At 46.4% G+C, this 22,707-nt stretch overlaps 1 protein-coding gene across 2 annotated transcripts in view; it reads left to right on the forward strand.

Annotated features, from left to right (window-relative positions):
- LOC115076145 (Schwann cell myelin protein-like) overlaps positions 1 to 22,142 on the forward strand; it is a 57,699-nt gene extending 35,557 nt beyond the window's left edge. Inside the window, exons 6-9 of one of the 2 annotated variants that reach the window (XM_029577279.1) lie at positions 1,687 to 1,731; positions 8,526 to 8,643; positions 14,644 to 14,815; positions 21,714 to 22,142. In XM_029577279.1, the coding sequence (XP_029433139.1) occupies positions 1,687 to 1,731; positions 8,526 to 8,643; positions 14,644 to 14,815; positions 21,714 to 21,785 (407 nt within the window). In that variant the 3' untranslated portion in view covers positions 21,786 to 22,142. The remainder of the gene's footprint in view (positions 1 to 1,686; positions 1,732 to 8,525; positions 8,644 to 14,643; positions 14,816 to 21,713) is intronic. The other variant, XM_029577280.1, reaches the window with a different exon arrangement.
- The last annotated feature ends 565 nt before the right edge of the window (positions 22,143 to 22,707 follow it).

Here is a 22,707-nt window from a genome sequence, read left to right on the forward strand (position 1 = left end):
GAAGTCCATTAACAGCTATTAATCAAGTTTACTTAGGGAATAGCCCCTGCTATTAATTGCATCAGTAGCATGGGATCTTCTTAGTGTTTGGGTAATTGCCAGGTTCTTGTGGCCTGGTTTGGCCTCTGTTGGAAACAGGATGCTGGGCTTGATGGACCCTTGGTCTGACCCAGCATGGCAATTTCTTATGTTTCTTATGTAACCCTATCACACTCAAAAACAACCAAAAAATAGAATTAGTTGATAAAGTACATAACCTTGGAGTGATAATTGATACGTAATTAAGTGTGAAACAACATATATCTCTAAAAGCAAGGGAAGGATATGCCAAACTTATGACTCTTAGAAGACTAAAACCACTACTAATGCCCAACAACTTCCGATCAGAGTTACCAGCTTTAATTTTTGCAAGCACTGACTACTGTAATGCCCTTCTTCTGGGTTTACCATACACCACGCCAAGACCACTCCAGATACTGCAAAACACGGCTGCAAGAATTCTGACTGGTAAAAGTAGAAGAGACCATATCACTGAAACCCTAGCTGAACTATACTAGTTACGCATTGAGCAAAGAATACAATACAAAACCCTATGTACCATACATAAATTAATGCATAATGAAAAAGCAGAATGGCTGAACACGGCCCTTCGCGTACACGTCCCTCACAGAAACCTGAGATCAGCAAACAAAGCACTGCTAACTATTCCCTCAGTCAAAACAGCAAGACTAACCCAAGTAAGGGAAAGGACTCGCTCCTTAGCAGGACCTATAATATGTAACAATATGCCTTTAGAAATCAGATTGCAAAGGGACATCTAAACATTCAGAAAAAGTTTAAAAACCTGGCTATTTAAGCAAGCGTATCACAAAGAGAATGGAGAGTAGAATCCAGGGAAATAGGATGCGGTCAAATGAACACCCTACACATCACCTTATTCAACATGTATACATTTTATTTTATTTTTTGGTTTCCCTTTTTTTGGTTTCCCCTGGTTCTGCTGTAAACCAGTACGATAAGACTTCGTCTTGAGCATCGGTATATTAAAAGAATTTAAATAAATGGAGAAGGTACAGAGAAGGGCTACCAAAATGATAAGGGGAATGGAAAAACTCCCCTATGAGGAAAGACTAAAGAGGTTAGGACTTTTCAGCTTGGAGAAGAGACGACTGAGGGGGGATATGATAGAGGTGTTTAAAATCATGAGAGGTCTAGAACGGGTAGATGTGAATCGGTTATTTACTCTTTCGGATAATAGAAAGACTAGGGGGCACTCCATGAAGTTAGCATGTGGCACATTTAAAACTAATCAGAGAAAGTTCTTTTTCACTCAATGCACAATTAAACTCTGGAATCTGTTGCCAGAGGATGTGGTTAGTGCAGTTAGTATAGCTGTGTTTAAAAAAGGATTGGATAAGTTCTTGGAGGAGAAGTCCATTACCTGCTATTAAGTTCACTTAGAGAATAGCCACTGCCATTAGCAATGGTTACATGGAATAGACTTAGTTTTTGGGTACTTGCCAGGTTCTTATGGCCTGGATTGGCCACTGTTGGAAACAGGATGCTGGGCTTGATGGACCCTTGGTCTGACCCAGTATGGCATTTTCTTATGTTCTTATGTTCTTAAATACATTTTTTAGTTTCAACACCAAAGGATACGATATAATTATTAATTCATTTTTACAGCTGATACGGATAAGAATGGAAATGGTTTATCACACCCACCAGTTGGTATGTATTATGAAACTATGTCACCGTATCTTGATGGCACCTGTTTAGTTGATATAATTTAATACATTTAGCAACATTAATGTATGTGCCTTATTGTAAACCGTTGTGATGGCATCTAGCTTAATGACGGTATAGAAAAGATTGTAAATAAATAGAGAGCCAAGGGTCTGAGCTGTGAGATAAGGACTTATTTTATTTTATTTATATTCTGCCCATTGGCATTTCCAAGCTGCTTAACCAGGTGATTTAGAAATGTCATTTGTTATACCTGCTTTTATGGGCGGTATATTAAATTCAATAACATAAAATAAAAGCAAATTATATTCAGGTCCTGCAGGTATTTCCCTGTCCCCAGAAGGCTCACAATCTAACAGGCCGATACAGTACAGTGTGCTCCGGTGGAGTGCACTGTTAACCCGCGGTTGGACGCGCGTTTTCGACGTGCTAGCTTTACCCCTTATTCAGTAAGGGGTAATAGCGCGTCCAACCCCCCGAACCTAATAGCGCCCGCAACATGCAAATGCATGTTGATGGCTCTATTAGTTATTCCCGCGCAATTCTGTAAGTAAAATGTGCAGCCAAGCCGCACCTTTTACTTTCAGAAATTAGCGCCTACCCGGGGGAGCTGGCTGAGAGGGGGAGCTGGCTGAGAGGAGAGAGGGAGAGGCCCCCAGAGGTTTGGAGCTGAACCGGGCTGTTTCCCTGAGTAACTTCGCTGAGAAAACACAGCTGAGCCCCGATTTTGAGGGGCGGGACCAGTGACGTCATCGGGGAGAGACTCCTTTAAAAACGTGAGAACAGCGGCGTTTTACCTGGGGAGCTGGCTGAGAGGAGAGAGGGAGAGGCCCCCAGAGGTTTGGAGCTGAACCGGGTTGTTTCCCTGAGTAACTTCGCTGAGAAAACACAGCTGAGCCCCGATTTTGAGGGGCGGGACCAGTGACGTCATCGGGGAGAGACTCCTTTAAAAACGTGAGAACAGCGGCGCATCGTCGCCACCGGCACTCGCCTAAGCCGCGCGCCAAAGGGGCGCGCGGCTTTGCCCGGCTTAGCCCGGAGAAGATCGGAAGAGCGGAGGTAGACCAAAGGAAGGAAGGAAACATCTGGTGAGTCCAAATATCTTAGTGGATTGTGGAGGTTTCTTGCATTCGTAGTACAACTCAATATGGGAAGGAAAAGGAAGTTAAAAAGCTTCCCCATATCCCCTATAACAGCTAAGGGCCCAATGGACAATCATGTCTTCAGACAGGTTGAATCGCCACAGGGGAATAGTACAGGTGGGCAGTTATTAGCCTCCCTGAGCCCCGGCTCTGGACCATCGTCTCCCACAAAACCTATGCCGCCATTACCTGATGGATTTCTTCAACTAGAGACTGCCAGTTCACCCAGAGAAGGTGATGGCATTGCTTCTGGTGTTATTGAGACTTTTAATAAATCTGAAGGGGAAGCAGCAGAGCCATATCAATGGCCTATTGAACCTCCGGACGATGTATCATTAAGAGACATTTGGAAAATGATGGCAAAAATGAATGAAAATGTAGTACAAATGAATAAGTCTATGTCAGTTACTGTGAATATTAACAAACTGCAAATAGAGGAGCAAAAACAAGGAGTCACTAGTTTGAGGGAAGATATGGGGAAGGTAACAACGAAAATAAAATTGTTGGAGGATACTGGGACAGCACATATAAGGGATAGTTTAACTATCCATAGGGAGATAGAGAAATTAGAAAATATGATGAGAATTAGAAATCTACGTATAAATAATTTCCCACAAACGAGATTATTATCCCCAATAGAGATGATTAAAAAGTATATGAGAGATATACTGCAATATGAAGAAAAAGACTTCCCATTAATTTCAAAAATCTTTTATTTTCCTGATAAACTAGTGGAACAGAAAGGAGAGAACATTGAGACCTCATCTATTGGCGTCTCAACGTTCTTAGAAGAATCTATCGATATCATCCAGAAAAGAGCTACCTTATTTGTATCTTTACAGTTTGAATTGGACAAAGACAGGATCTTTAGAGATTTTCTCAAACATAAAGATCTGAATTTCTGCGGTCAAAAAATATACATTTTTCCTGATGTCTCAAGGGCCACACAGGCCAAGAGGAGACATTTCCTGTCCCTGAAAGGTAAATTGCTAGCAATTGGCGCTAGTTTTTTCTTAAAATATCCTAGTACATGTTATGTTACCTACCAGGGAAATAAATATAGTTTTTTGGACCCATTACATTTGGAGACATTTTTATCAGATAAAAATATAGTGGAAGATAATTAGAGATGGTTTAAAATTCCGAATTCTCTCTCCTCTTAGGTGTTTTATTATATTTTTGTTTGTTTAAATGCAAATATGTTTTTTCTCCCCCAATTATGGGCTGTAACTGTGATACAAATTGATTTATTATTGGCTATGAATAATTATTTTGTTTCGATATTATTGTACCAGTTACTTATGTTATTTTTGTTTCAAGTTTTTGAATGAAAATTGAATAAAGTTTAAATAAAAAAAAAAAAAAAGAAATTAGCGCCTACCCAAAGGCGGGCGTTAATTTCTCCGGGCACCGGGAAAATGCACAGAAAAGCAGTAAAAACGGCTTTTCTGTGCACCCTCTGACTTAATATCATGGCGATATTAAGTCGGAGGTCCCGAAAGTTTAAAAAAAATAAAAAATTGGAAATCGGCCCGCAGTTCGCGGGTTGAAAACCGGACGCTCAATTTTGCCGGCGTCCGTTTTCCGAGCCCGTGGCTGTCAGCAGGCTCGAGAACTGACGCCGGCAAAATTGAGCGTCTGCTGTCAAACCCGCTGACAGCCGCCGCTCCTGTCAAAAAAGAGGCGCTAGGGACGCACTAGTGTCCCTAGCGCCTCTTTTTACTGCCGGGCACAGGAGAGTATGTCCCACGTTATTTTTACTGTATCGGCCCGTAAGTTTGCACTTGAGGCAATGGAGGAGGATGTGACTTGCCCAAGGCAACAAAGAGAAGCAGTGGGAGTTGAATGCAACCCAGTGCTCTAACCACTAGGCCACTCCTCTTGGACCCTTCTTAGCCTTTTGGCTCAGATTGAGAACCAACACAATATAGGAGGAGGTTAACACCCTGCTACCCCATTTCACGGGGGACACAATGAGGTCCCAACAACTATCGAAGCAGGAGAATTAAACCTGTGATAAACAACCCCCTCCCCAAAAAATGCAAAAATGTTTTCTTTCGTCAGTGTGAGTCCATGGTACATCACCTCAGCCTGGAGGGAATATAAGTTAATGTGGAAATAGGCACAGGAATAAACAAACAACTGAAGCCAAAACATGCAAAGAATGTGTTAATGAACCGTCTCTAATGAGCTCATACAGTCACCTTTTAACAATATATAAATTATATAGATAGATATTTGGTGTTCTTGGCTGTGCTACAAAGAGCAGAGAAGCTCGGGCAATAGGGGCACCTACTGGCAGAACGTAGCTGGCAACATTTTCCGTTACAGAGACTGGAAAGGGGATTAGACATCAGATTAGAGACAATTTCACATTAAATTTAAGGACATCAGTATGGACGGAGAGTTTGCAGGTTCAATTCTGCACTAGAAGCAAGCAATGTTCCCCGGAGAGGACTTTCTAATCCATAATCAGCCCCAGTCTCGATTGCAGCAAACATAGGAGAGAAAACTCACGTGGGGTCACGTCAGCCTCAGGGAAAGCTGGGGTCATTCACCCAAGAGAGGGGAAAAGATGATCTGGGTTGTGGGCTAGCGGCAGGCAGACCTGCAGGGCCAAACTGAGCCAAGGTCACTCACACCATCACCTTTCCAAAGCAGAGGGTGAGCTGCAACAAAAGATCCTTTATTTCTATAAACTGGGCAAGCAGTTCAAAACCAGTAGAATCCACACTTCCAGAAAGCACAGCGATTTCACTCTCACTCCTTTTCAAAGATAGCAGGACAAGGTCAAGCCACAGTTCCTTGTACAAGCTCTCCAGCCTTGAACTAGGCCCAGCTCCCCGAGAATCCACAAAAGTGTAAGTCCAATTTGTTATTCACAACCTGAGCTCAGGATGGCTGCAGAGCAACTCACCGCCTCTTCCCTAGCTGGAAGGCAGCCCCCAGCCCTGCTCAGGCTTCCTTCTAGTCCTGAAGGCCCTCCCTAGACTTGCTGTATGCAGTCTGTAGCTCTAATATTAAATTCTTCAGTTGTCTCTCCAAGTTAGCTTAGGATTCCTAAGGCACTTTCTCCTTGTCCCTGTAACCCCTGGAGAGGATCCTAGCTACCTCCTTCTCCTGGCTTGGTGACTGAGGGAGCCCCTGCCCTGGTCTTAACCAGGGTAATATCCCCTCCAAAGACCCTGCCCAAAGGGCAGTCTGTCAGAGGCACAGGACGCTCCCTCTGACCATCTGAGGACTTGCACGTCCTGCTCAGTGTGAATTCCCTTACAGGTTTCCCTTAGGAGGAAACGCCAATCCTCACAGCTGTTACACACTCGGCACCTTCTCTGTGGCCCACAGGGGTCACTCGAACAAGAGCAGACATACAGAAAGTCAATTATTACAATAAAAAATCCATTAACTCCGTGTATATACAATCATTTAAACAGTATAAGAACAAAAATCCCATCATCTGATCATGCAATTGAAAATAAATGTCTTCTGCCTTTGCTGGCTGTGTTTCTTTTCCCTTATCTTCTGATGTCTTTCTCTGGGTGTCCTTTCCTTCTGTGCATCTCTTCCCCTTTCCTCACCTCCCTCCATCTGTCTCTGACACTATGGGCTCTTTCATGTCATTTCTTGCCATCTTCCTTCATTGCCTGTTTCTTCTTTCCTTCCCCTCTCTCTCTCCTCATGACTTTTATTTCTCACACCTCTAACTTTCTCTGCGCTACAGTCTCCATCTTCCAATCTCTCGCCCCTACCTAGTGCTCCCTCCTGTCCAACTCCATTCCCAGCAATCCTCTCTCTCACAAACGCACTGCTTTTTTTTACTTTGCCCCTCCTCTCCTCACCCTTCTCCCAGAGCTCCCTCTATTTCCATCCCCTTCTTCCTAGAGCTCTCTCTCTCCTCTCTCCTTCCCAACTTCAGTGCTTCTTTGTTCCTTCCCATCCTTCCTCTCCTCTCTTCTCTCCTCCCTCTCCCATTCTTCCTAGTGCTTCTCAACTTTCTCTCTGTGTTCCCTCCCCTACCCTGAGCTCCTTTTTTCCCCACACGCTACTCCCAATACTTCCTCTGCCCCTTCCTTCCAGTGCTCCTTTGTTCCTCGCCCTCCTCCTCTCTACCTCTCGCTCCTCAGGGCATCAGCATCATGGGAGCGATGGTCGCAGGAAAGATAACAACCTGCACTTTAGGGACAGAGCTGAGAGAGGACGTGTTCACAGTCCTTGTAGCTCTCTCCATTGAACGCTCCTTCTATTGGAAAAAAACAACCGGCGCCATGAGGAGGAAGGGGCATCGCTGTGGGGACTCTGAGCTTGCATACTCTGTAACTGCCCCAGCTGGGGCACACTTCCACATGGCAGAGACATGGCAGAGAACATCTTTGGTGGTGCGGGGATGAGAGTGTGGATAAAGCTGAATCAAGTGGGGTCTGAGGTATGGGAGAAGGAGAAAGAAACGGGCAGAGGCTGGACAGGTCTGGAGGTCTTTTGCCTTCCATCATAGTCCGTTTCTGACCTATTGTATCTTTTGCTAATGACGTAGAACCACAAGCCTGTGAGTGGAAAATGATTGGCAACTGCAGCCAAAGACGGCAGTGATAGGACTGCATTGTTCTTCAAAAAAGCATGGTATAACCTGCACGGAAGTGGTGGCTACAGTGCTAGCAGTAGTGGTGGCTACAGCCCTAACTAGCAGTAGAATGATTCCATCGGATCTAGCAGAAAACATTAGGGTAACCTACACAAGCGGCAGTTAAAGTCCCACAACTTGGAGAGGTTGGGTGAAGGCCATGAGGCAAAGGCTACACAGGCAATTGCCTCGAGCACCAAAGTTTGATAGGCGCCGGAGCATTGCCGCTGCTCCCACACCTACATCTGGGCCCTGCCTCTGAGCCATGGCAGTTTGCCGTTCCAGCAGCAGCAGCAGCAACTTTACAAAGGAAATTCAGCATGGGAGCTTCCGCCAAAGCTCGGAGGCAGTCCTGCCCCCTCACAGGCTTCCATAGTAACAGGAAGTCCATAGGGGAGGGGGAGCAGGGCACTACAGGGCCCCCAGCGTGCAACAGGCGGCTGGAGGCTCCGTGCTGAGAGCGAAGACATGGACTGGGGCAACCTGGGGTCTCTGGCCCCTCCCCATCATGACCTCCACCCCCACCACACTGCCTATGGGCTCCCAAAATGTAAATCCAGCTCTGATTTGCATCTACCCAAAGCCCAAAGTGGACAAATTGCTACTGGCCAGACTGGATGGGCCATTTTGGTTTTTATCTGCCATCATTTACTATGTGATCTCCTCAGCCACAGCCAGTAAGGAGTTTGCTAAATCCACTATTAGAAGTTTCAACACAGGGATGCTTCCCCTAAACCCACTGAGCTGGGCCAATGCTGTTGTGAGCTGCTCTTTTTAATTAGGGAGAGTTATTTGATCCAGGTCAATCCTGACAGGCAGATCCAGTTCATGTTTTGCCCCATTATGTCTGTAAACTGACTGATAGTTCCTGCCTTCCCTAGAGAAATGGGAACTACAAGTCCATAGATTCAATAGGACAAAGTACCCAGAATTGGACTTCCTGGACTGAACTTAACCTTTGATAGAAGGGATACAAGATGCTTCCCAGTCTCAGACTAAAAAACAGGTTTCTCTTGCAGAAGACAGTACACTCCTGGGCAGTAGTAACCAGTGGCAGATCTTTTCCGGGGTTCTGGGTGGTGCCCTTCTGGTCCTCCTCCTACTTGGAATCGTCTTCTACAGGATATACCAAAAAAGGTAAGTGCCCTTCCCTACTCCCAGAATTAACCTATAGTTAAACCCCTTTCCCTGCTTCCCTTCTCTATATATTTGAGAATTCATAACTTTAAGTCTCAACAACAACTTTTCTCTGTTCTGATCCTGTGTGCCTGATCCTGTCCAGGGATGTTGCAATCACTACATTCATTAATAAATAGCTTCTATGCTCATGAAACTATCCATTCCTGAACATGCCCCAGACAAGCGGGTTTTATTCATCCCTACCAGCAGATGGAGGCAGAGGACAAAACTTTGGGCACTGCCACATATACGAGAGCGCCACCTGCAGTCCCTCAGTATTTCTCTACCTCCAGCAGATGGTAGAGGCGCTAACCCTGCAGTCCTGACTGACTGGATATATTAAGGAAGATTGCTCCCCGAGGTGACAGGCTCCTGCAGAAGGGTCGTCCCTCGGGTTGAGCCGGGTGAACAGGGGGTTGGATGCCCCTGGCCAGCTTCAGCCTGCGACCCTGGGGCCACTGACAGCCAGTGGTCTGGTTCCTTCAGTGGGCCCAAAGCCCCTCTGCCTGTCCAGGACAGGGAAGTACCCTTACTATTGAAGGGCAGTAAGGGGGCGGATCGGGGAATAATTCAGAGGAGGGTGGTCCTGGTCGGGGCAGATTCACTCCGGTGGGGGCTGGCTGTCCTCCCGAACGAGCCGCGCGGTTTTCAGTTGTGGCAGCGGCCTGTTCACCGTGACGGTGGGAAATTCTTGGGGCAGTGCGTCCTCTTCAGGGTTTGACAGCTGCCGTGTGGTGCGCACTCCCCCTCGCGATCCGGGCCATGGGAAAGTGTGGCAGGCATAGGATTGCCTGTTTGGGTTTTTATTTTGCTTTGCTTTATTTCTTCGTGCTTGTTATGACAGACAAGCAGCTCAGAGAGACCTGCAGGGCCTGTGGTAGCCCGGTCAATCTGAATGACCTCCTCCTCTACACGGAGTGTGCTGGAGGCGGGGAGGGGGAGTCTGAAAGGCAAACAAAGCCGCGATGGCATTCGCGGACCTCGGCGGTGGCACTGGGATCACAGGAGGGAGTGGCTATGGCCGCAGAAGCGGAGATTGGAATCGGACTTGGAAAATTCGGACGAGTCTAAGCAGGAGGATGAGGTCTCCTTGGAGGCCGATCAGGATGGGGACCCGATTGGGGGTCCTCCTCTGGACACAGGGGACTAAAACTGAACAGGGGACCTTGGAGGGTCTGGTGGCTGAAGTCGATGATCCGCAGGTGATCCGGCTTTTCAAGAGAGGGGAGCTTCGCCCGCTTATACCTCAGGTGTTGGAGGAGCTGGGAATTAAGCTCACCCTGGAGGATTCAGATGCTGAAGGGGTTAATCCGCTTCTGGAGGGCCTATGGAGACCCCCCAGCACTTTCCCAATTCTGAAGAAAATCCAGAAATTGAGCAACAGAAAGTGGGATTCCCCCGACTCGGGTCTGCGAGTTGGCAGAGCGATGTCCAAGCTTTATCTGCTTCTGCAGGACCATCTGGACGTTCTCAAGATCCCGAAGGTGGATGCGGCAGTTTCGACAATCACTAAGAAGACCACTATTCCGGTGGCTGGAGCTTCCGCTCTGAAGGATGTTCAGGACTGGAAGTTGGAAGTGCATCTCAAGTGAGCTTTTGAGGTGCTGGGGCTCGGCCTGAGGGCGGCGGTATGTGCAAGACTGATGCAGCGGGCCTCTTTTCCCAGTCCAGGCGGCCTGCCTGAAGGCAGGGATTGCCTATGGCACGGACGCCTTGTATGCCCTTTCAGGGGAAACTGCTGTTTGGTGAGGACCTCAATCGTCTGATGAAGTCGCTGGGAGAGACAAAGGGCAAAAGGCTGCCAGAGGATTGAAAGTCAGGCCGGAAACCTTTCTCTTCTCAGCCTCGCTTTCGGGAGTCCAGAAGTTTTTGTCAGACGAGACCCTCGGGGGCCTCAGCCCCAAGACAGTCCTCGCAGTCCTTTCGAGGGGCTGGAAGGTCATCTAGAGGCGGATCCACCCAGGTTGCGGGTGGCAATGAGATCCGGCAGGTCCACTCCTCGTCTCTGGTAATCGGGGGCAAGCTGGTCTATGGGGTGTGGACCAAGATCACTTCCAACCGGTGAGTGTTGAGCGTGGTGAGAAACAGCTACATCTTAGAATTTTCTCGGCCACCTCCGTCAGTCTTTCTGGAGTCACGTTGTCTTTCCTGAAGCAAGCGGGCAGCAGTCCAGGAAATGCTTCAGCAGTTGTTAAGTCTGGAGGCGGTTGTACCAGTGCCGGTGTCCGAACAGGGACAAGGCAGATATTCCATCTATTTCGTGGTGCCCCAGAAGGAAGGCACATTTCGACATATCCTAGACTGAAGAAAGTCAACCAGAGTTTGAAGATACCACGTTTTCAGATGGAGACGTTACACACTGTAATTGAGGCAGTATGGGGAGGAGAATTTTTGGCGTCTCTGGATCTCACCAAGGCTTATCTGCATATCCCCATCTATCAGGAGCACCAGACGTTTCTCAGATTCATGGTTCTGGGACAGCACTATCAATTTCAAGTGCTGCCTTTCGGGCTGGCCACCGCCCCATGGACCTTTACAGAGGTGATGGTGGTAGTGGCAGCGGCGCTGCGACAGGAGGGATTGCTGGTGCACTAGTACTTGGACGATCAGCTGATATGGCTTCTATGTAAGACAACTTTGTCACTGTTTTTTATGGTTGCAATGTAAACCGGAGTGATAATTAACTCTGTTATTTGAACTTCGGTATAGAAAAGCTATAAATAAATAAATAAATAAGGGCAAAGTCACTAGAGGAATGTGTGCGGTCCGTGGACAGAGTTTGGTTGCTCCTGGAATCTCTAGGCTGGGTTATCAATGTGCAGAAGAGCCATCTGGTCCCCTCCCATTCCCTCGAAAACTTGGGAGCCCATTTCGACACCCAGTGGAGCAGAGTGTTTCTTACAGATGACAGGGTGAACAAAATTCAGGGGCAGATAGCGCGTCGGCTACATCTACAGGTGCCGAAGGTCTGGGATTACTTACAGGTCCTGGGCTCGATGGCGTCCACATTGGAACTGGTGCCCTGGGCACTTGCCCATTTGAGGCCTCTGCAGAGAGCCTTGTTGTCCCATTGGGATCCTCTGTCGCAACACTATTTCCTGCCCCTGGCTCTGATGGAGTCAGCCAGGGCAAGTCTGGCCTGGTGGATGACGAGGAACAAGCTGGAGAAGGGGATGCCTCTTGAGGTCCCGGAGTGGGTGGTGGTCACTGCGGATGCAAGTCTTTGGGGCTGGGGGGCAGTTTGTCTGGGCAGGTCTGGTCAGGGCCTTTGGTCGACATTGGAACAGACATGGTCCATCAATCGCCTGGAGACTAGAGCGGTGCGCCAAGCTCTGGAGCAGTTTCTACCCTTGGTCCGCGATCGGATGGTGTGAGTTTTCTTGGACAATTCAACCATGGTGGCTTATATCAACTGCCAGGGGGGAACCAAGAGTCCCACGGTAGCGCAGGAGGCTCACCTGCTGTTCGAGTGGGTAGAGCTTCATCTCGAAGGAATCGCCGCCTCCCATGTCGCAGGAGTCAACAACGTCCAGCAGCAGTTGGATCCGGGGGAGTGGGAATTCTCTCCTGGGAGCTTCTCTGCGAACGGTGGGGAACCCCGCAGTTCGATCTCATGGCAACGAGTCTCAATACCAAGACGCAAAGTTTCTTCAGCCACCGGAGGGAGTCCAGGGCAGTGGGGCTTGATGCCCTCGTATGTTCATGGCCGACCGGAGTCCTACTGTACGTCTTTCCTCCGTGGCCGCTGATAGCAAAGGTTCTCAGGCGTATAGAGGGCCACGCGGGGTCAGTGATTCTGGTGGCTCCAGAATGGCCTCGCAATCCGTGGTTCGCGGATCTGGTGCAGCTGGCAGTGGACAGACTGCTATGCCTGACCCATTTACCGGATCTCCTGCGTCAGGATCCTATATTTTCTGATCAGGAGGATCGCTTTTGTCTCGCGTACTGGCTTTTGAGAGGAGGCTATTGCGCATAAGGGGGTATTCGGAATCGGTAATTACCACGCTGCTTCAAGTGAGACGACCTCTTTAGCCTATTCCAGGGTATGGAAGGTGTTTGAGACCTGGTGTGGACAACAGGGATTGGATCCTCTTCAGGTGACGGTGTCCCATATTTTGTCTTTTTTACAGGTGGGTTTATTCAAAGGATTAACCCATAGTTCCCTTCGGGTCCAGGTTTCCGCTTCGGGTTATCTCAGAGGGAGAGTCCAGGGGAAGCCCTTGCCACCCCATCAGGAAGTGGTGCATTTTCTACGAGGAGTCAAACATCTCCGTCCACCTCTGCGTCGCATTTGTCTGGAATGGAATCTTAATCTCGTGCTATGGGTCCTTTGCGAGGAGCCGTTTGAGCCTCTGAATCTGGTATTTTTGAAGATCCTGATTCTGAAGACGGTCCTTTGGTAGCTATCAGTTCGGCTAGAAGGATTTCGGAATTGCAGGCGTTTTCGTGCCATGATCCGTTTCTCCAGATATTGTCTGATACGATGTCCTTACGTACGGTACCTTCGTTTTTTCTTAAAGTGGTGTCGGTTTTTCATGTAAACCAATCTGTGGTGTTGCCCGGGTTTCCGGATTGGGCTCGGGATCCCTCGATGGGACGAGAACTTCACCTTTTGGATGTGAAACGGGTGGTATTACATTACTTGAAAGTCACTAACGCTTTTCGTCGTTCGTCCTGTTCGGGGGAGCCAAAAAGGGCAAAAAGGCGTCTAAGGCTTCTTTGTCTCTTGGTTGAAAGAGACATCTCTGCAGCTTATGTATCAAAAGGAAACGCGGTTCCAGTGGGTCTTAGAGGACATTTGACTCGAGCTCAGGTGCCATCCTGGACTGAGTGTCAGCTGGTGACTCCCCAAGAGATCTGTAGAGTCGCGGTGTGGTCTTCATTGCACACTTTTACCAAGCATTACCATTTGGATGTGTGGGCCCTGGAGGCGGCCCCCTTTTAGAGAGAGTGTTTTTCGAGCGGGTCTTTCGGATTCCTGCCCAGTGTAAGAGGGCTTTGGTACATCCCACTTGTCTGGACTGATCTGGGTATGTTCAGGAAAGGAAAATTGGTTTTTACCTGCTAATTTTCGTTCCTGTAATATCACAGATCAGTCCAAAGGCCCGCCCTGAGGATCTCTGCCGAAAGACTGCTTGGTCTACTGCTGTATTTATTTGCAAAGCAGATTTGCCATTTTTTGGCTTCAATTTCTACGTTTAGCATTTTCTGCATGGTTATCTAGTTGGTCAGGGGTATCCATGTTGGGAGCCTCGTTCACTCTTTATTTTTCTTATCTTGGCTTGGGTATCGATTAATACTGAGGGACTGCAGGTGGCGCTCTCGTATATGTGGCAGTGCCCAAAGTTTTGTTCTCTACCTCCATCTGCTGGTAGGGATGAATAAAACCCATTTGTCTGGACTGATCTGTGGTATTACAGGAGCGAAAATTAGCAGGTAAGAACCAATTTTCCTATCTTCTCTTAGAAATGTCCCATACAAACTCACTAGATGATTGTTTATTATTCCTTAGAATATCCAAATTCTAATTCTACTTCTGACACCAGTTAGGGAAGGAGCAGCTGAGGAGGGCTGGAAGAGTTTAGGCATTTGACTTTGGTTCAGGAAAGTCCTGGGGCTTGAATTCATGCCCCAGAGTCTTCCCTAGGCCTCAGTAAAAGAAGTAGAAACAGCTATAGCAATACAATTGCTGGTTTTCCTTCAAGAAGTGACCTGCTGTATATGCCTCTATGCTTTTGGCCTTTTTCTTATTTTTCCTCTTTTGGGTAATTGCCAGGTTCTTGTGGCTTGATTTGGCCACTGTTGGAAACAGGATGCTGGGCTTGATGGACCCTTGGTCTGACCCAGCATGGCATGTTCTTATGTCCTTCTGTACATACACAGACCACACAGAGAGCAATCACTGCAGGGCAGCACTGCAAAGCATAAAGCTTTTTTGACAAACCCATCTCTCCACAGGAGGCAGCTCAAGCCAGAGATTAATGACAGTCCAGCAAAAGAGAAACGTAGGACTCTAAACACTGAAGACATGAAGAATACACGTGTCTACTATTCCCAATGCAAGAAGAAAGACTTGCCGAAAGTGTACATGAACAGCAGTAAGCAGTCAGCATATTCTGATGAGATGGAGGTAGGTGCAGGAGCTGGGGTTTACGCCATTTGGTAATCACGATATTATGAAACACTAGGTGACAGTAAAATGTAAGGACCCAGATAGTCTGAGGTTCTAGTAGGAAATTAGATAAGTTGGCACTGGAAGCATAAAATCAAAAAAGAGAAAAGCAGCGATAATTAAAAACACAGTCCAGATGTGAAAATGTGGGGAAGGCAGAGCCCAGAAAGACTTCGAGTACTGGCAGAGGAAAGGATCAGGGACAGGGGGTTTCACCTCCAGCAATCAGACAGCAGCCTTGGGATTTCTAGTATTTGGGTGCCTTCAGAAATTGGCAATCTAAGCACTTCCCTATGTTTCCCATTTCTAAATTCAATGCTGAACTCTGGAGATCTTCGTATCAAAGATGACTCTTAATGAAGGAACCTAATATCATCAGGTACTGAGGTCATATGATTAGACAAGAAGATGACATGGTCATGTAATTATCATTCAACACAATCAAAGCCAAGTGGTGGCACCAGCGAGCCTGACGTTAGTGCCAGACAAAATGGTAGAAGCCACTGACAGACATGGCTTAATGGGGACGAGAGAATGTGGTTTTAGCAAGGGGAAGTCTTGCCTTACTAATCTTTTACATTCTTAGAAGTTGCAAAGTTATAAATAAACTTGTAGATAAAGGTGAGCTGGCTGACATTGTATATTTGGATTTTCAGTAGGCATTGGACAAAGTCCCCCATGAGAAACTCCTCAGGAAATTACAAAGTCAGGGGATAGGAGGCAGTGTTCTTGTTTTTGGCAAATAATTATATTGAGATTTTTAACATACAAGAAAACGCATGTAAAATTGCACTAATAAAATCTACACTAAAATAACAATAATACTTGGCAACTTGGACATTTAACAAAGATTAATCTCTACATTCTATCCTCAACAATCGTTTCCTCACACAAATAACCTCAGATCAATGATCCCCTCTTCCTCCCCCAGAAAAATACCCAACCCATCAACCCTTCCCTCCCACCCACCTATGCCCTCTATTAATGCCATAGTGAAGTGTAGGAAAGGGTAAAGAACAAAGGGCGCCGTACAGCTCAGAGTCCAGACAAGAATCAAAAAAATATATTCTCACTAGTCAAGATGGAAAAATACGAAAGGGAAACTCAGATCCAGCCACCTAGTAAATGGATTCCAAATGGCGGTTAGTTTTTCCATACAGTGTTTTGATTAGGGATGTGCAGAGGGAAAAGATACGTTGCTTATTCGGTATTCGTTGTGCCGGGACCCAAATCTGTTGCAATTTTTTCATAGGGGGAAAACACGATTCGTCCATTAGTTGCATTTGGTATTCGTTTTCCATTAAAGTTGGAAAACCAAAAAAAACCCATCCTAACCCTTTAAATTTAATTAACTACAACCCCCCACCCTCCTGACCCCCCCCCCCCCCAAGACTTGCTAAAAGTCCCTGGTGGTCCAGCGGGGGTCCTGGAGCGATCTCCTGCACTTGGGCCATCGGCTGCTGGTATTCAAAATGGCGCCGATAGCCTTTGCCCTTACTATGTCACAGGGGCTACCCGTGCCATTGGGCCCCTGTCACATGGTAGGAGCACAAGATGGCACCAGCCGTCCATTGCTCCTACCATGTGACAGAGGCCAACCGATGGCACCAATAGCCCCTGTGACATAGTAAGGGCAAAGGCTATTGGCGCTATTTTGAATACCGGCAGCCAACGGCATGAGTGCAGGAGATCACTCCAGGAACCCCGCTGGACCACGAGGGACTTTTGGCAAGTCTTGGGGGGGTCAGGAGGGTGGGGGGTTTATTTGTTAATGATATGTTGCATTCGTGGGGGTTCACCATACATTTTGCGGACCCACGAATGCAACGAATAGGGACCTATACATTATGGATTGCTCATTCGTTCAAAACGAATGCACATCCCTAGTTTTGATTTCAATTTGACTACCACCGAACTCAGAGGTGGATCCTCTGCCCTCTTCCACCACGCTGCTAAGACACAGCTTGCTACTACTGCCCCCATGCTTAACAGCTTTTCTTGTACCATGGAAAAATTTTCCTTTGGGATATTTAATAACCAAATCTCAAGAATCAGGGGGACTAGAACACCATCCCTCCCCCCCCAACCATTTACTGACCCTTTCCCAAAATTCCTGAACCAGAGGACATAGCCATTTTCTATCAAGATAGAAGATATCAAACTATGACCCATGGCCATAAAATATTTTTTCCACATTGTATCCTCCCATTTCACCCCTAAATTGCCCTCCCACGCTTGTAACTAATAAATTGGTATAATCTACCTGCATTCAACAACACATAGATTTTGGAAATAATACCCTTTACCTTGGAAACTTAGGCACAATATCCTCAAATACAGGCCGATACAGTACTGTTAACCCGCGTTCGGATACTTGTTTTCGCCGCGCTAGCTTTACCCCTTATTCAGTAAGGGATAATAGCGCGTCGAAAACGCGCGTCCAACCCCCCCCCCGAAACTAATAGCACCCGCAACATGCAAATGCATGTTGATGGCCCTATTAGTTATTCCCGCGCGATTCAGTAAGTAAAATGTGCAGCCAAGCCGCACATTTCATGGCGATATTAAGTCGGAGGCCCCAAAAGTTAAAAATAATTAAAAATAAAAAAAATTTTAAATCGGCCCGCAGCTCGCGAGTTGAAAACCGGACGCTCAATTTTGCCGGTATTCGGTTTCCGAACCTGTGGCTGTCAGCGGGTTTGAGAACCAACGCCGGCAAAATTGAGCGTAGGCTGTCAAACTCGCTGACAGCTGCTGCTCCTGTCAAAAAAAAGGCACTAGGGACGCGCTAGTGTCCCTAGCGCCTCTTTTTACCGCGGGCCCTCATTTTCATGCGGGTCGATACTAAATCGCGCGCACAGGAGAGTGCCCTGTGTTTGTGCCGGGAGAGCGGGCGCTCGCCCACTCTCCCACGACTTTTACTGTATCGGCCCGAATGAGAGCAACCCCCAGCAAGACTTTCTTTAATATATTTTACACCCAGAAAGTGTTTATAGGCCAAGAAGTCTCTCTGTGAAATCCCCAAAGCATCCCCCAGACCATAAAACTTCCCACCTCATTTCCTGCCCTATACCTACTCAAGCTGTTTAAGTCTCATTTTTTAAAAGAGAATACTCTTGTCCTGCTGGAAAGAGATTGTTAATATCTAATGGGAGTTAGCTAATGAAATGCTCTATCTCCAAAAAGATGCTTTCTCCACTTATCCCAAACAGATAACCTACAACTCAAACAAAGAGAAGACCGGGAGAGCTCCCCCCTAGTATTTTTTTAGCAGCCAAAATAAATACCGAATCAGGATGTATCCCAGCATATCTTGCTCAATATCGTCCCATTGTTTCCTATGAGTCTCCACATGACATTCCACAACAGCTTTCAACTGTGCTGCTGCAAAATAATTCATTAAGGCCTAGATTCATCAATTTGCTATAAATATAGCAAAAATAAAAGAAAGGCATGGTTAGGGTTATTTTCTTGGTACCACTTTGCATAGGTATTTTACGACAAGGTGTGTTAAATTTATGGTACCCATGTTATTTGCACATCACATGCTGCGTTACTGACTGGACAGCTTTTATCGTGTTTTGGCTAGAGAGAGAGAGAGCCTCTGTAGGGGCTAACAAAAAAGTTAACTATTTATACCACTGTAAGAGGGGCCCACTAGTAACTCAGGTAATTTTTGTGGGGTGGGTTCTGGGGGGAGGGGGGTCAATATTGCATGCACAGTCATACGTACGAACAGCACAGTTACCATCAGTGAAGATTTATTGTGATTTGGAGGGATAAAAGGTGAAAGAAGAGTAGATTTGTACCATGTTCTCTCTCCCTAGCTTGATTGCAGCTAGGTAGAGAGTTCATCAAGCTAGGTAGAGAGGACATGGTACAAATCTAATCTTCTTTCACCTTTCATCTCTCCAAACCACATTAAGTCTTCACTGTTGGAAACTGTGCTGTTCGTACGTATGACTGTGCATGTAAAATTGCCCCCAGATCTCACCCCACCCCCACATACCTCACCCCGAGTTCATAATACCCCCGTTACAGTGGTGTAAAAAGTTCAAAAAGCAGTGGGCCTCCACAGAGGCTCTCCCCTCTCCCCTCAACCCTCCTGAAATGGGATTTGAGATAAATCCCATTTTGGCCGCAATGCACAGCTATTGCAGGCATAACACTGAGGGAAAAGGTGTAGTTATTTCCCCGCATTAAATCCCACAATAGTGTGCGTTACGTTATTGCACGCAGCATTAAGCAGCCCTCATTTCCATTTTGCCGCCCAAACTCCTCCCACTTGAAAACAATTTTCAAATTTGCATAAGCATTTTGTGATGTGGCATTTATTGCATGCGTTAGGGCGCTAATGCCTGTGATAACGCCCTAACACTCCCAAGCCGCCCTCCTTCTCAGCTTTAAATAATTCTCCTTTGGCCAACCTGGGAGGCTCTCTCTTTCAGATAAATGCAAATACCCTTTTTTGTAGGGCTTTGAGCCGAGAGTCAGAGATAATGCATGGCAGAATTTGGAACAGATAAATTCTAGGTGAGAAATTCAGTTTTACTGCCACCAGTGGGGTATGAGTGAGGGGATCGGAGTGAGGGGATCGGAGGGATTATGAGGTGCTGAGTGAGGTGATCAGGGAAAGAATGAATGAGGGGAGGGGATAGGAGGGCAGGTGCTGTTGGGGAGGGAGAGAGAAGAGAGCATGAGGAGAGCACAGAGCACTGCTTCCTCCCTTCTTCCACTCCATGGAGACTGAGGAGAGCAGCAGTGCATACTAATCTGCTCCCATTACCCAAGGCTCAGGACAGAAGCTGATTCTGGCTGTACCTTACTGGCCGAGGAGGGAGAGGAGGAGAGTTGCTGGAGAGGTGGAGAGGTATAATTTTCTGGAGAGAGAAGGGACTCAAGGACTACCATCCCCAGCTGTCTTTCACCCACCATCGCTCATTGAGCATTTTAAGTGTGTGAGAGAGAAACTGGGTGAGACAGGGGGTTCACATACAGCCCTGGCCCCATTCCATCTCCCCCCTCCCGCCCCCGCATAGTTCCACGTCTTTGTTTGTGTACAAATTAAGCCCTGATTTAATATATTCATAAATGATCTGGGAAATGGAATCAAATTAGCAGATAGCACACAAATATTCAAAATTCTTCAAACAGCAGTGGACTTGGGAGACTGAAGGGCAGATGAAATGAATGTGGTGCAGATAGGGAGAGGTAATCCCAGTTCCAGTACACCATGCTGGGATCTGTACTGGGAATCACCAGCCAGGGAAAGGACCTTGGAGCACAATACATTGAAATGCTCTGCTCATGGTGTGGAGGCGATCAATAACGCACATAGAATGTTGGAAATGATCCGAAAAGGAACAGAGAATGAAACAGAAATATCAAATTGCCTCTCAAAAAAGATATAGTGGAACTAGAAAAGGTGCAGAGGAGGGCGACAAAACTGATAAAAAGGATGGTATGGCTCACCTAATAAGAGACCACTGAGAAGGGACATGACTGAAATTTATAAAATCATAAATGGGGTGGAATGGGTAAATAAAATAAAGTTATTTATCCTCTCTGATAATACTAAAACAAGGGAAGACGCCATGAAACTAACAACCAGCAGATTCAAAACAAATCGTAGATCGTTCTTTTTAACTCTGTGCACAATCAGGCTGTGGAATCTGTTGCCAGAGGACGTGGTCAAGGCAACTAGCATGAGAGGTTTAAAAAGAGGTTTGGACAAGTTCCTGGAGGAAAGGTCCATAAAACATTATTAGTCAGGTAGATTGTAGAAAGCTATTGCTATCCCTGGAAGTGCGCAGCAAGAAATAGATCCATTTCTTAGGATCTAGAGACAGAACGCAGGGCTCGATGGACCTTGATCTGACCCAGGATAATATTTCTCACCTTTTGCCATTCAACAAGCGGTTGCCGCGTATTGTCCCAGTCAATAATAACCAGGTATGTTAGGAGGACAACCTATGAAAGATAGCACAGCCTTGTCAGATATTTCCAAAGCTGTTTCGATGACATTGTACAGCTCTCAGGGAGAATTCACAAAGAGACAGGAACCTTACTACCACATGTAGTGATTAGCAGTCCCAAGGATTACGTTGGCAAAGGAACTGTTTGTAAAGAGTTAGCCCAGCATCCCTAGAGCAAGGCAGCCTGCTGGGTCCCCAGCCAGCGATGTACTACAATCTCAGACTGGCAGCCTCTGACTCTGTATTTCTTAAATGTCTTCAATTTTTGGGTTGGAGAGAAGGGTCTGGCAGTTTCCTCCCGCATTCTGTGGGCTTTCATAGCATCTGTTGGGCTACAGTGCTGGGAGCGAGCTACTTGGGTTCCTCCCTGCCATCCCACCTAGTTGGCTGGGAGCTACAGACTGCAGCTCCCTCCAGAACCTGCTATACATGCGTGCTGCATCTGACCAGTAGGTGTAACCATTGAGCAATGGCTGAGACTTTCTCCCAGCCCTGCCTCATGAGGAGAATCCACCCAGCAGCATGTCGTACTGCCAGTGAGCCCTCAGCTCTTCCTACAGAGCTCCAGAGTCCTCCAGTTAGCAGCTGCAGATCATCCTTTGTGGTTCTTATCTAGAGTTGTCAACTAGCTCCATTTTCTCAGGAGAGGTTGATCCAATCCTAGCTTTACCTCATGCCATACATACATTTGAAGTTTCTGATTTTCCTAGAGAAATCAATAGGAAACAGAGACCTGCAAGTCTATGTATAAAGTGGGGTAAAATCAAGACTGGATCAAACTGTTCTAAAATAATGGAAGCAGATGACAACCTTACTGTCAAACGGCGAGAGGTCCCTCGAGGAATGCTAATCCCATTCCTACTCCTTTTTTCTCTTCCCAGGATGTCACTAGTGATTATGAGAACTTCACGGTGACGCAAACTGTGTCTGAAGAGCTCTACTGCAATTTGTGACATAGCAAAATGAAAAATTAATCAGGCTCTGGAGATCGCACCAAGGACCACATTGTAAACATTAGCCCTGGGGAAACGCCGTGCAGTGACTGGCTGGTAAGGGTCAGGACACTAGGTCTACAAATCACCACTGGTGGAGCTGTTTTTGTGCATCTACCCATAGGAACTAGACCTGGAGTATGCTGTAAAAGGAGCAAGTTGACATAGAGTTGTATTCTGTCTCTGCTATGCGTTTCCTATGCACAGTTTCAACAGATAGCTTAACTCTGTCCTTACTTGCAGAAAGTTTTTATTTTTTAATAAATTGTAATTTTATCACAACAGTATTAAACAAACAATGTACAATAAAGATATAATATTGTTGTACAATATTGTTTCCTGTTTTTTTCTTCGACAAACAAAGATGTTATTGTAAACCATATACATGGACAAGCCAACTCATCTCTGTGTTAATGTAATCCATTCCCCACCCACCCCATCCCTTTAAGGACCCAGCCAGATAACAAAAGTTACAATATTTTGCTGATCTCCAGGAGCCCTTGGGGGGGGAGGATTGCATCACCCGATCCTTAAATAAAATTGCTAGTGCAAAAAATCCATTGTACAAAAGGCTCCCATATACAATTAAATCTGGAAAGATTATGATTTTTAATTGCTCTTAGCCTGTCTAATTCACAAATGCTCTCAAGTCTCCACAGAACAGTCATTACTGATGGTATTATAATCGACTTCCAACACGAGGCTAGATCACATCTTGCGACTAATATAATTTCATGTAACAATAGCCACCTATCAGCAGAGATATCCAAGGGTAGGGATGTGAATCGTTTTTTAACGATTAAAATTATCGTCCGATAATTTTAATATCGTCTTAAATCGTTATAGAACACGATACAATAGAAATTCTAACGATTTATCATTA

Source organism: Rhinatrema bivittatum, chromosome 14, assembly GCF_901001135.1.
Source record: "Rhinatrema bivittatum chromosome 14, aRhiBiv1.1, whole genome shotgun sequence".
NCBI lineage: Eukaryota > Metazoa > Chordata > Amphibia > Gymnophiona > Rhinatrematidae > Rhinatrema > Rhinatrema bivittatum.